The 13,293-nt window shown below is 42.0% G+C and overlaps 1 protein-coding gene across 3 annotated transcripts in view; it reads right to left on the bottom strand.

Annotated features, from left to right (window-relative positions):
• Window positions 1–900: 900 nt before the first annotated feature.
• Window positions 901–13,293, bottom strand: part of pip4p2 (phosphatidylinositol-4,5-bisphosphate 4-phosphatase 2) — a 105,725-nt gene continuing 93,332 nt past the window's right edge. For 2 of the 3 annotated variants that reach the window (XM_068030827.1, XM_068030828.1), the window contains exon 7: window positions 901–1,488. In XM_068030827.1, coding sequence (XP_067886928.1) covers window positions 1,345–1,488 — 144 coding nt within the window. In that variant the 3' untranslated portion in view covers window positions 901–1,344. Of the gene's footprint in view, window positions 1,489–9,831; window positions 10,841–13,293 lie in introns of those variants that run through there. The other variant, XM_068030829.1, reaches the window with a different exon arrangement.

Raw genomic sequence — 13,293 nt, 5'->3', positions numbered from 1 at the left:
AGCTTCTCCAATGTATTACTCTAAGTAACAATCCCTGATGCACTCTCTAAATTCGTCTTCCATGTTACCTCTGCCAATTTGATTTGTCCAGTCAATATGCAGATTAAAATTACCCATGACAATTGTAGCACCCTTCTTACACGCCTCCATTATTTCCCGATTTATATGTTGTCCTACAGTGAGGCAATTCTTCGGGGGCCTATAGACGACTCCCACCCATGACCTCTTCCCCTTGCTATTCCTTATTTCCACCCAAACTGATTCCACATCACAATCTATTGCATCTATATCACTACTCACCATTGCACTGATACCTTCCTTTATTAACAAAGCTACCTCACCTCCTTTTCCTTTTTGCCTATTTTTCCGGAACATCGAATACCCTTGAATATTGAATTCCCAGTCTTGGTCGCTCTGCAATGGTGATAATAGCGATCAAGTCATATTTATTTCTATTTGTGCCGTCAACTCATCTATCTTGTTAAAAATGCATTCAGATAAAGAGTCTTAAACTTTGACTTTTTACCATTACTACTCATTCTGGTTCTAATTTCTGCTGCACTCTTCTGCTTATACTTTCTGCCCCTTCCTGTCACACTTTGATTACTGTTCGCCTCTTCACTACCCTGCACCTCTGCTCTTTCGTTTCTTTTTGATTTTTTAAATTTCCCTTCAATTGAACCCTCCCCCTCACTAATTAGTTTAAAGTCCAATCAGAGTCAAACTGCCTGGTTTGAATTTCAAACAAAGCTTGGCAGTTAACTGTCAGTCACCATATACTGGTGCATTCCCCATGGCAATGCCTCTACCAATCAGAGTCCACTTACCAACCAATCACTTTCTTTTCATACAGTATAAATTTATTGATTCCCTTACATTGGTATTCTTGCTAATTGTCCTGATGAGTGCAAGACGAAAAGCTTCAACACAATGTCTCTATTTTCAGCAATACCCAATTTGTTTTAAGATGTTCCTCTGTTGCAGCTTGAAAGACTAACAATGCTACTGCAAACATGAAAATATTACTCCTACCAGAGAAAGCAAAAAACTATTAAAGAACTTCAACAAAGATGGTATGACAAAATTGAACTGAGACAAATTGGGGTGCACATTGCAAACAACCTGAATTCAGAATGTATTTTAAAAACATAGCAACCTAGCTGCAACAAAAAATGTCTACTTGCTTATAAAGCATAGTGCAATATGCACATATTCTAACATCATTATCCTCTTTGGAGCTAATCAGTTTATGAACTTGATTTACATCAACTTGAAAATGTCCATTTTCTTGGAATTAAAGATTTTGTAGACCATCGCATCTTCTGCAGCGGATGAATGATTTGTCTATGCAAAGGTGTGCTCAGGATAGCTAACTTTTATGGCTCCCCAATAACAAGCTCGGATTAGACAAATCAAGCCTAGAAGATAAGCAAAAACCCAGGAAACGTATGTTGCAGTATAACGTCTGGCGAATTCTTGGGTCCCAACCTGAAGCAAAGGACACAACAGTTAAATCTGATACAGTTATATTACATTTTGGAGTTTAAACTAATACTTGATGCCAACTATCACTTCCCCATCACATGGTGAAGGCCAAAATCACAATTCAACAAGTGTATGAATGATTTAAATTTTTTTTTAATGTTAACTATTAGCCAGTCACCATTTGGTCTATAAAGTGGGCAAACTGGTTGTCAAACTGGTCAAATCATTCATAAACTGATTTAAATTTATATTGAGCTATGTGGCCAACTGACAAACAAAGGAGGAGATCACAAGAAAATTATGGATGTGGAAGGACATTCTCACATCCTAATTCAGCCTTTCAGAAAAACATGGCATCTCCCCCCATCAACACCAATTCCCTCTGGCAATCTCACTCAACAATACCCACACCCTGATATAGTTCTTCAGCGTTCCGTTCTTCAGCCAATTTCTTATCCAATCCAAGTTACACTCCGAGTCCTCACTGCTTAACGAGTAGCTTTTCATGAAGAACTTTGTCAAATGATTTTTGAAAGTCTAGGTGTACCATGCCGTAAGGCTTTCCGCAGATCACTTGTGATTCACTTCCTCCAAATAAGACCATGCCATGTCAGTGCTGTAAAATTATCAACATATGCAGAAAAGACCAAACACAGACAGCTGGCTTACTGTTCCAAAACATCCAATCTAAACTATAGATTTTACTGATCTCAGGAACATGCATAGCTAGCTACTAGAAGGCCCTATGCCCTAATCACTACACATCAAATGACAAAAAATAGCACTGGTACAAACAGCAAATAAATGTTTAAAAGCAGTCCTTTCAAATAATGAAGGACACCACGAAGAGAAATGAAACCAATCCGTAGAGCTTTTCGCTGCTCAACAGGAATGCAAATAACGTAATGGTTCCATTTGCAGGAGGATAAAATACTAATAAAACAAGGATGTAACGTTGCTATAGCAGGAATTATTCAGACCTCTATTCAGCACTGCTATGTAAAGTTTCGGTCATTGGATCACAGAAAAGTGCGATACAATCTTCAGGCTGGATTTTGTTCCCAGCCTGATGTTGGGTTCCGTGGCTGGGAGAGGGGATGGGGATGCTGGAGAATCAGAGCGGGAGTGGCCGCCACGGAACCTGATGACAGGTTTGCCAGGCCCGATCTTCCCGGAGGCAAGATAGGCCGATGTAGGCCTTTCCACCCAGAGGCCAATTGAGGCCCTTAAGTGACCTATTAACGGTCAATTAAGGGCCTCTTCCTGCTGCCGCCAGGAGCTGACCAGCAGTGGGGGCAGCCTCTGCCGCGCGGGGAGGACGCCTTAGTAAACAAGGCGCCCTCCCTGCGGGCTTGGGGGTGAGGGGTTTCTTCCTTGTGGGCAATTCGTGGCCCACGCAGGACACCCCCCACCCCATCTCGCCAGGGCCTTCTGGACTGGCCCCGGTGACCCCGCTTCACCTATCTAGGGTCTGGGGTTCCAACACCGGGCCTGTGTCTGTGGCCTCTACTGCTCCTGGTGGCGCTCCCGATACTATTGAGCTGCGGCCCTGTGATTGGTCAACAGCTCTTTTGGGGGGGGGGGGGGGGGGTGCAGGTCCCTGTTCCGCTGAAGTGTTTAAAGGGATCGGGATCTGGCCTCCTTGAACTTTGACCCCAAAAGACTGGAGGATCGCTCCAGGGTCAGAAAAACTGCAGAGGCGAGGCACCAAGGCTGCCCCCATCTTTTCAGCCCTGCGCCGGAAGCTCCACCTCCTGCATAAAATATAGCCCTTCACGTATATACGGAGTTCTGTATAGCTTGTGGTTGTTTTTTTTGAGACAGTCCTTGATTTGAAATTGAAACTGGAGGTTTCCAAATTTTTGGGAATTCAAACCCAGGTTAGACAAACATTTCTGTGACACAGAAAAAAACAAACAGTTGTCTTTTTCTTTTGCCAAGGACATGTGACTGAGGGCTTAGGTTTCAGTGTCATCAGAAAGCTTTTGAGAGTTGAGAAGGACACTGCAGTGAATGGAAAAATCAGTAAGATTGTTTTAGACAAACAGGCTGAGAGCTGCAGATTTTGGGGCTTCTAGGGAGGCTGCTTGGAATAGAATCAGACTGCAAAGCAGCTAATGAAGCAGTCTGACTGTAGGCAAAGGAGCCTGTACTGAGGGATGACCACTGGTGAATGGCTTACAGCAGCTGTCTTTGGTGACTGAAAGAGTTATCCATGATACCACTCCATCTGGATAGTAGTGGGCAAGGGCAAGGATGTTTGAGAGGCGGCAAGACCAAACCGTTAAAAGATTGCACTGCTCGCTATCCATGGGGCCCCTCATTACTTCCATATCTGCATCCTGAAGGACAGAAATCGAAAAACTACCTGAAGAAAATTCTGATTTTGTACAAAGCCAACTTCAATGAGGTAAGAACGGATTGGAATCAAAGGTTGGCAGGAAAAACGGTAGCTGAACAATGGGTTACCTTCAGAAAAAGAGATAGTTCGGACACAGTCAAGGTATGTTCCCTCAAACATACATACATAAATACATACAGAGATACAGCACTGAAACAGGCCCTTCGGCCCACTGTGCCGACCAACAACCACCCATTTATACTAATCCTACAGTAATCCCATATTCCCTACCATATCCCCACCTTCCCTCAATTCTCCTACCACCTACCTACGCTAGGGGCAATTTACAATGGCCAATTTACCTATCAACCTGCAAGTCTTTGGCTGTGGGAGGAAACCGAAGCATCCGGCGGAAACCCACGCGGTCACAGGGAGAACTTGCAAACTCCGCACAGGCAGTACCCAGAACCGAACTAGGGTCGCTGGAGCTGTGAGGCTGCAGTGCTAACCACTGCGCCACCCCTCGAAGGGGAAAGGTAGGGCAAACAAATTCAGAGCTCCCTGGATGTCAAAAGCGATAGAGATTAAGATGAATAAGAAAAAGTGTGCTGATGACAGATGTCACATGAATAATAACCATAAATTTTCCAGTCTTCCTTAGACTCAGGGGTGGTGCCAGAGGACTGAACAATTGAAAATGTGACAAACTTGTTCAAAAAAAGTTGTAAAGATAAGCCCAATCATTGCAGGCCGGTCAGTTTAACTTCAGTGATGGGGAAACTTTTGGAAACAATATTGAATGATGAGATGGTAATGAGATAAGTGCATTTAAGATTTAAAAAAGGAGTGTATTGAATAAACTAATCAAACTCAAAGAGGATAAAGCTCCTGGTCCAGATGGAGCTCATCCACAGGTTTTAAAAGTGATAGAAGAGGCATTACTACATGTATTTAACAGCTCGTTAGAAAAATATGTAGTGCTGGAAGACTGGCAACTAGCTGACGTATTTCCTATATTTAAAAGGGGGGAATAGAACATTTCCAGAGAATTACAAACCAGTCATCTTAATATAAGTGGTAGAAAACATAATGGAATCTCTATTAAAGGAGAGAATAGTACATCTAGAAAAGAGAAATATAATAATGAATAGTCAGCATGGATTTCAAAAGGGAAAACCTTGCTTGAAAATCTTATTGAAATTTTTTCAGTTTCAGTGGTCGAAGTTTCAGTAGGGGAGCATTTCGGGAGCAGTGACCATACTTCCGTAAGTTTTAAGGTACTTGTGGATAAGGATAAGAGTAGTCCTCGGGTGAAGGTGCTAAATTGGGGGAAGGCTAATTATAACAATATTAGGCAGGAACTGAAGAATTTAGATTGGGGGTGGCTGTTTGAGGGTAAATCAACATCTGACATGTGGGAGTCTTTCAAACGTCAGTTGATTAGAATCCAGGACCGGCATGTTCCTGTGAGGAAAGAGGATAAATTTGGCAAGTTTCGGGAACCTTGGATAACGAGGGATATTGTGAGCCTAGTCAAAAAGAAAAAGGAAGCATTCGTAAGGGCTAGAAGGCTGGGAACGGACGAATCCCTTGAGGAATATAAAGAAAGTAGGAAGGAACTTAAGCAAGGAGTCAGGAGGGCTAAAAGGGTCATGAAAAGTCATTGGCAAACAGGATTAAGGAGAATCCCAAGGCTTTTAATACATATATAAAGAGCAAGAGGGTAACCAGGGAAAAGGTTGGCCCACTCAAGGACAGAGGAGGGAATCTATGTGTGGAGCCAGAGGAAATGGGCGAGGTACTAAATGAGTACTTTGCATCAGTATTCACCAAAGAGAAGGGCTTGGTGGATGATGAGCCTAGGGAAGGGAGTGTAGATAGTCTCAGTCATCTCATTATCAAAAAGGAGGCGTTGGGCATCTTGCAAAGCACCAAGGTAGATAAGTCCCCAGGGCCTGATGGGATCTACCCCAGAATACTGAGGGAGGCAAGGGAAGAAATTGCTGGGGCCTTGACAGAAATCTTTGCATCCTCATTGGCTACAGGCGAGGTCCCAGAGGACTGGAGAATAGCCAATGTTGTTCCTTTGTTTAAGAAGGGTAGCAAGGATAATCCAGGAAATTATAGGCCGGTGAGCCTTACGTCAGTGGTAGGGAAATTATTAGAGAGGATTCTTCGGGACAGGATTTACTCCCATTTGGAAACAAATGGACTTATTAGCGAGAGGCAGCATGGTTTTGTGAAGGGGAGGTCGTGTCTCACTAACTGGATTGAGTTTTTTGAGGAGGTGACGAAGATAATTGATGAAGGAAGGGCAGTGGATGTTATCTATATGGACTTCAGTAAAGCCTTTGACAAGGTCCCTCATGGCAGACTGGCACAAAAGGTGAGGTCACATGGGATCAGAGGTGAGCTGGCAAGATGGATACAGAACTAGCTTGGTCATAGAAGACAGAGGGTAGCAGTGAAAGGGTGCTTTTCTGAATGGAGGGATGTGACTAGTGGTGTTCCACAGGGATCAGTGCTGGGAACTTTGCTGTTTGTCGTATATATAAATGATTTGGAGGAAAATGTAGCTGGTCTGATTAGTAAGTTTGCGGACGACACAAAGGTTGGTGGAGTTGCGGATAGTGATGAGGATTGTCAGAGGATACAGCAGTATATAGATCGGTTGGAGACTTGGGCGGAGAAATGGCAGATGGAGTTCAATCTGGACAAATGTGTGAGGTAATGTATTTTGGAAGATCTAATGCAGGTGGGAAGTATACAGTAAATGGCAGAACCCTTAGGAGTATTGACAGGCAGAGAGATCTGGGCGTACAGGTCCACAGGTCACTGAAAGTGGCAACACATGTGGATAAGGTAGTCAAGAAGGCATACGGCATGCTTGCCTTCATCGGTCGGGGCATAGAGTATAAAAATTGGCAAGTCATGCTGCAGCTGTACAGAACCTTAGTTAGGCCACACCTAGAATATTGCGTGCAATTCTGGTCGCCACACTACCAGAAGTACGTGGAGGCTTTGGAGAGGGTACAGAAGAGGTTTACCAGAATGTTGCCTGGTCTGGAGGGCATTGGCCATGAGGAGAGGCTGGATAAATGCGGATTGTTTTCACTGGAACGACGGAGGTGGAGGGGCAACATGATAGAAGTTTACAAAGTTATGAGTGGCATGGACAGAGTGGATAGTCAGAAGCTTTTTCCCAGGGTGGAAGAGTCAGTTACGGTTAATTGGCCATTATAAATTGCCCCTAGTATAGGTAGGTGGTAGGGAAATATATAGGGACAGGTGGGGATGTGATAGGAATATGGGATTAGTGTAGGATTAGTATAAATGGGTGGTTGATGGTCGGCACAGACTCGGTGGGCCGAAGGGCCTGTTTCAGTGCTGTATCTCTAAACTAAACTAAACTTACTAGGGGACATAGGTTTAAGGTGCGAGGGACAAAGTTTAGAGGGGATGTGCGAGGCAAGTTCTTTGCACAGAGGGTGGAGAGTGCCTGGAACTTGATGCCGGGGGAGGTGGTGGAAGCAGGTATGATAGCGACGTTTAAGAGGCATCTTGACAAATACATGAATAGGATGGGAATAGAGGCATACGGACCTCGGAAGTGCAGAAGGTTTTAGTTTAGACAGGCATCAAGATCGGCGTAGGCTTGGAGGGCCGAATGGCCTGTCCCTGTGCTGTACTGTTCTTTGTTCTTTTTCAGGAGATAACAGAGTAGACAATGGTAATGCAGTAGCTGTAACTTATCTGGATTTTCAAAGGCCTTCGATAAGGTGCTTCACCTTAATAGATTAATGATGATGTCGGAGAATGTGGAGTCAGGGGACAAGTGGCAGAATGGATTGCTACCTGCTCCAAGACAAAGTAGAAAGTGTGAGTAAAGGGTAGTTATTCAGAGCGGCAGAAGGTGGGAAGTGGTGTTCCACAAGAATCAGCGCTGGCTGGGACCACTGTTCACAATTTACATTAACAATTTGTATTTGGTATCAAAAACACAAATTTCAAAATTTGCAGATGACACCAAATTGTGGGGAAATTCTCAATACTGAGGAGGACTGCAACAAAATACAGGTGAGCATTAATAAATTTGCAGCATGGGCAAATATTTGGCAAATGTAGTTCAACACGGATAAATGTGAGGTAGAACATTTTGGTCGGAAGAATCAGGAAGTCACTGCTACGATCATCTGGTTCATGGTTTGTATTATTTTTCTAGAGGTAACTTTTAATTTGGGAATTGCATTTTTTAATGCAAGACAAATGAAAACACCCGGTTTGGGAAGCTGGCAAACAAGCCTAGGATGGTTACAAGTCAAAGGGTGGCCCATGTTTATTTAGTAAAGCCATATTGGGAAGTGTAAAGACCCGACAAAATGGGAACCCCTCTTAACTTGTTTATAGAGATGGTGTGTCTGCAGCTACCTCAGTCAGGAGTTTAAATTATTCATATGATTTCCCAGAACAAAGAACATTTGGAGTTGGAAATAATTAATTTAAATTGCTATCTGGAACATTCGACGTGTACCACATTGCTATGCAGCTATATGATGCCGGGGGTGCCTGTTGGCTTTTGGAAAAGCAGGCTGGCTTCAAGACAGGCTGTTGATCAGAGAAGCAGTTGGCTTTGGGAAGTCAGCTGGACTCAGGAGCAAAGAGGCCATTGGAAACCAGGGGTGTTTCTGTTTTAAGACAGGTCTGTGCTCAAGCTGGGAAGTCCAGATTTGGGAGGTGAATTCATACTTCAGAAGACAGCTGAGAAACTAAGGAAATCGAAGTGAACTCCTAAGAGCTGTGGCACACTTTGGATTGTCCCCAGGAGAACTGAATAAACTGCCAAGATCCTGTAACATATGGGAAAATTCTTGGGTGGAAGTAACAGTTGAATAGGAGTGTTCTGTTGAGATTTAGAGTTTCAAGTATACGTCTTCATGTTGTTAAGATTTTAAGTTTAAAATAGAATTGTTTCCAAATTGTAGTGTTGAGTTAGAAGTGTTTTGGTTTGTTTAACTCGAAGCGTTTTTGTTTAAAATGTGAAATCTTGTGGCGGAACTCTTTCAGTAATAACTTTAGAAATACCACTCCCTCTTTTTAAACAGTCTCTAATGGGATCGTAACAACTAATTAATTGGAAGGTGAGAGTCCAGGTGGAGTAGTAGAGTACAAATACACCAATCACTAAAAGTTGCGCCACACATTAGCAAGACCAGAAAAATGCAAAGCGCTGGGCTTTATTTCTAGGAGGATAGAATTGACAACTGGGGAAGTTATGCTAAACCTGAATTGAACCTTAGTTAGACCACACAAAGTACTGTGTGCAGTTTTGGTCGCCATATTATAAAATGGATATAGAAGCACTGGAAAAGGTGCAGCAAAGATTTAAAAGGATGATACCAGAAATGCATGGGTACACATATCAAGAAAGGATGAACAGGCTGAGCCTTTTTTCTCTTGAAAAAAAAAGGTTGAGCGATGACATAATAGGTCTTTAAGATTATGAAAGGTTTTGATAGAGTGGATACAGAGAGAAAGTTTCACTTGTGGAGAAGAGCATGACTACAGGCCTTCAATACAAGATAGTCACCAAAAAATCCAATAGGGAATTTCGAAGAAACTACTTCGGCGAAAGATGGTGAGAATGTGGAGCTTGCTACCACAGGGAGCGGTTGAAGCGAGTAGTATAGATGCGTTATGACCAGGTGAGAAATGTGTCTAGAGGTCCTTTGCTGTCATTACCTGGTTTTAGTGTAACAGGGTTTAATTTTAAACACTAAAATAAAAACAAAATACTGCAGATGCTGGAAATACTCAGCAGGTCTGGCAGCATCTGTGGGAGAGAAGCAGAGTCAACGTTCTGATGAAGGGTCACTGACATGAAATGTTGACTCTGCTTCTCTTTCCACAGATGCTGCCAGACCTGCTGAGTATTTCCAGCATTTCTTGTTTTTATACTATTAATTTTCAACAGTGTTTTGAGCTCCCCTTTTTGTGAATCCTTGTTTACAACTTTCCAATTATCAGACAAAGAAACCAATTCACACAGGCTGAGGTTTAAAGATGATGAAATTTTATTAAACCTTAAACTTAAACTCTAATATGGTTCACGCCTACGGATATACGACGCGCCCACGCTAGCATGCACACGCGCTATACACATGCTGATAGGAACAGCAAAGAGAAGAGGAAAATATAGTAGAGAGGGGTTTGAGGCAATATCTTGTTACAGTGCTTTGAGCTCACTGTAGTCCTTTTGTAAGTAGTCTTGCTTTTCGTTGGGGCCCAGTAGTCTTCTTTAAACCTTGTTCACATAGAAAACTTTTCTCTCTTTGAGTTTAACGTGTTTTCACAAGATTCAGTTCTGTGGGAAGGAGATGGAAGCAGGCAGACAGGAGGGGCTGTAATTCATGCTTCCATTCCAGGAGAGATCTTTACTCCAGTAGCACATGGCTTTGTCAGAGTTCAAAATCCTTTGTTGGAAGTTCAAATTCTCTGCAACAGCCAGTTAATCATGTGACTAAAACTGGTCTGACCACCACTTGTGTATTGGGGAAGCAACAACTGGGTCCCCATTGTTCCAACACTGCTAGTACTATGCAAATGTCATCCCAGTCAGGGCTTGCAATTTTAAGTTTGAATGTTCATGTGGTGAAATAATGTGCGCCTCAGTCTTGGTAGGTGGAGGTTTTGCCTGACAGATGCATTTAAGCAGAAGCTAGACAAGCATGAGGGACGCAGGAATAGAGAGGGTCTGATGATAGAGTTAGATGAGGAAAGATGGAAGGAGACTCGAGTGGAGCATAAATGCCGATATGGACTAGTTGGACCGAATGGCTTGTTTCTGTGCAGTATATCCTATGTAATCCTGAGAGATGGTCTTCCTTCACTTGTAAAACCACAATTTGCATATTAAACACAGTCTATTGCATTAAACAGCTTTGGGTGCCCATAGCACCAGCAGCAAAGTTAGGTGGATAGTACGAATACTGACTCCATTTCGATGTCGTTATTGCCCTGTTAATACGAGACATTAAAATTGTTAAAATTCCCACCAATGTGCTTACATTGGATCAACAAAACAGAAAGGTGATTCAGCTCTTCAAAATTCTGAAAGGCGTAGGTATTACAGATGTGGCTTTCAGTACGATGCTCAAATTAAATAATCTGTTTACAAGTTGAAAATTAACAGGCAAGACATAAGATTAGGTGACGTTAGTTTCCCCACACCCCCAACCACCTCCCCACCCAGAGTGGTGGTGGTTTCCTAGAACAGACTTCCAGGGGGAGAAAAAATCAGTTGTCAATTAACTCCTTTAAAAAAACAGGAGAGGATATGTATCTTGCTAGATGGCAGAATGATGAACAGGGGTATCATCTGGTTGATTACATGAAACACAATGGGGCCAGAGGTTATTTAATTGCAATTAGTGAAGTTTCAATATTCATTATTCTTCCACTGCCAGTGACTTGGCATTGATATACAGTGCATACACAAGCAAATCATTGCAACTAAATAATGGATTAAACTGCAAGTGCATTATCAGATTACTGGTTGAAGCAAATATCCTCAAGGCTGTGCAAGTTTATCAATGCCAACTAGTTTAAACTCAGTGGTTACCTAGATTGACATTGGCAAAACCGATAAGCACATCACTTGGGGCATGTTCTAAGTTTTTGGAAAAAAATCATAAGTATGATCCCTTAGGTATACGCAAAGATGTGGTTGTGTGTGTAAAATCAGGTGAAATTATGGATATGAATATAAACTAAATAAACTATGTGCTAAATGCATCTTAAGCAGAAATGCATTTCATTGAATTGTTAGTTACAAATTTATGAAATAAAGAAATGGTGCTTGAACAGGAATGTATGGTGCTGGAACTAAGAACACTTCAACGGTGGAAAAGAATTGAATGAAGATATTTACAATACTTTAAACATATTGAAATGTTCCTAGAATTTTTATGAGACAGAAAAGGACTTTTGCAATTTCTTTCCCTCAGGACATCAAGTAAGTAGATTACTGTTTAATTAATGGTAAAAAAAAAAGAGGAAATAACAGAGAAATACCAAGGTGCTCAGAATACTGGGAGAGATAGACAGCACTAGAGTAAGTTCTTAAGTGGGGTCAGAGTAAGGGAGAAAGTAATAAAGTCTAAAACTGGGTAAATTTGCATGTATGTGAATGCACAGAGTGTGGTTAATAAGATTGGTAAGTTACAAGCACAGATTGCCATGTGGAAATATGATGTTGTGGCTGTAACACTGACCTGGCTCAAAGAAGGACGGGACTGAGTGTTAAATATTCCTGGATACAAGGTGTTCAGGGAAGACAGCATAGGAAAAAAAGGAGGAGGGGTGGTGATATTGATTAAAGAGAGCATTGCAGTGCTGGAGAAAAAAGGATGTCCTAGAAGGGGCAAGGACAGAATCTATTTGGCTACAGTTAAGGAACAAAAAAGGCAGAGTTACATTGCTCAATGTTGTCTATAGGCCACCCTATAGTGGTGAAAGAGGTAGAGAACAAATTTGTAAAGAAATTACAGAGCGGTCCAAAAATTATAGGGCAGTTATAATGGGGACTTTAATTATCCAAACATAGACTGGGATAATAGTAGTGTAAAAGGCAATGAGGAGCAAGAGTTCCTACAGTGTGGTCAGGAAAATTTTCTACAGCACTATGTTTATAGTCCAACGAGAAAGGAGGCACTGCTAGACCTGGTTCTTGGGATTAAGTGTCGGTAGGAGAACATTTTGGGGACAGTGATCATTGTATCATAAGGGTTAGGCTGACAATGGAAAAGGACAAAGAACAATCAAGATTAAGAATAATTAACTGGAAGAAAGCCAACTTCAACAGATCTGGGGCAAAGAAATTGGGGCTAAAGGTTGGCAGGAAAAATGGTAGCTGAACAATGGGCTACCTTCAAAGAAGAGAGTTTGGGAACAGTCAAAGTATGTTCCCTCGAAGGGGAAAGGTAGGATACACAAATCCAGAGCCCCCTGAATGACAGAAGAGATACAGATGAAGATAGAGAAGAAAAAGTGTACTTACGACAGATGCCAGATAGAAAATACTGAATCAGGCAGAATATAGAAGATTCAGAGGGGAAGTGAAAGCTAATAAGAGAAGCAAAGAGATTATAAAAATAGACTGGCAGCTAACATAAAAAGGGACTCCCAAAGACTTCAACAGGCATATAAATAGTAAAAGGTGGTAAGAGGAGGAGGGGGGACAATTAAAGACCAAAAAGGGGATTTACGCATGGAGGCTTTAAATTAATACTTTGCATCAAGGAAGAAGATGTAACCCAGGCAATGGTGAAAGAGGAGGAAACTTCTAGAAAGAATAATTTGGGACAAAATTAATAGTCACATGGACAAATGCAGGTTAATTAAAGAAAGCCAGCATGGATTAGTTAAGGGAAAATCATGTTTACCTAACTTGGAGTTTTTTTGCAGAGGTA

The sequence above is a fragment of the Heterodontus francisci genome, chromosome 5 (genome assembly GCF_036365525.1).
Source record: "Heterodontus francisci isolate sHetFra1 chromosome 5, sHetFra1.hap1, whole genome shotgun sequence".
Classification (NCBI taxonomy): domain Eukaryota; kingdom Metazoa; phylum Chordata; class Chondrichthyes; order Heterodontiformes; family Heterodontidae; genus Heterodontus; species Heterodontus francisci.
The sequence above is the reverse complement of the archived record's forward strand: the minus strand, read 5'-3'. Positions and strand labels throughout refer to the sequence as shown.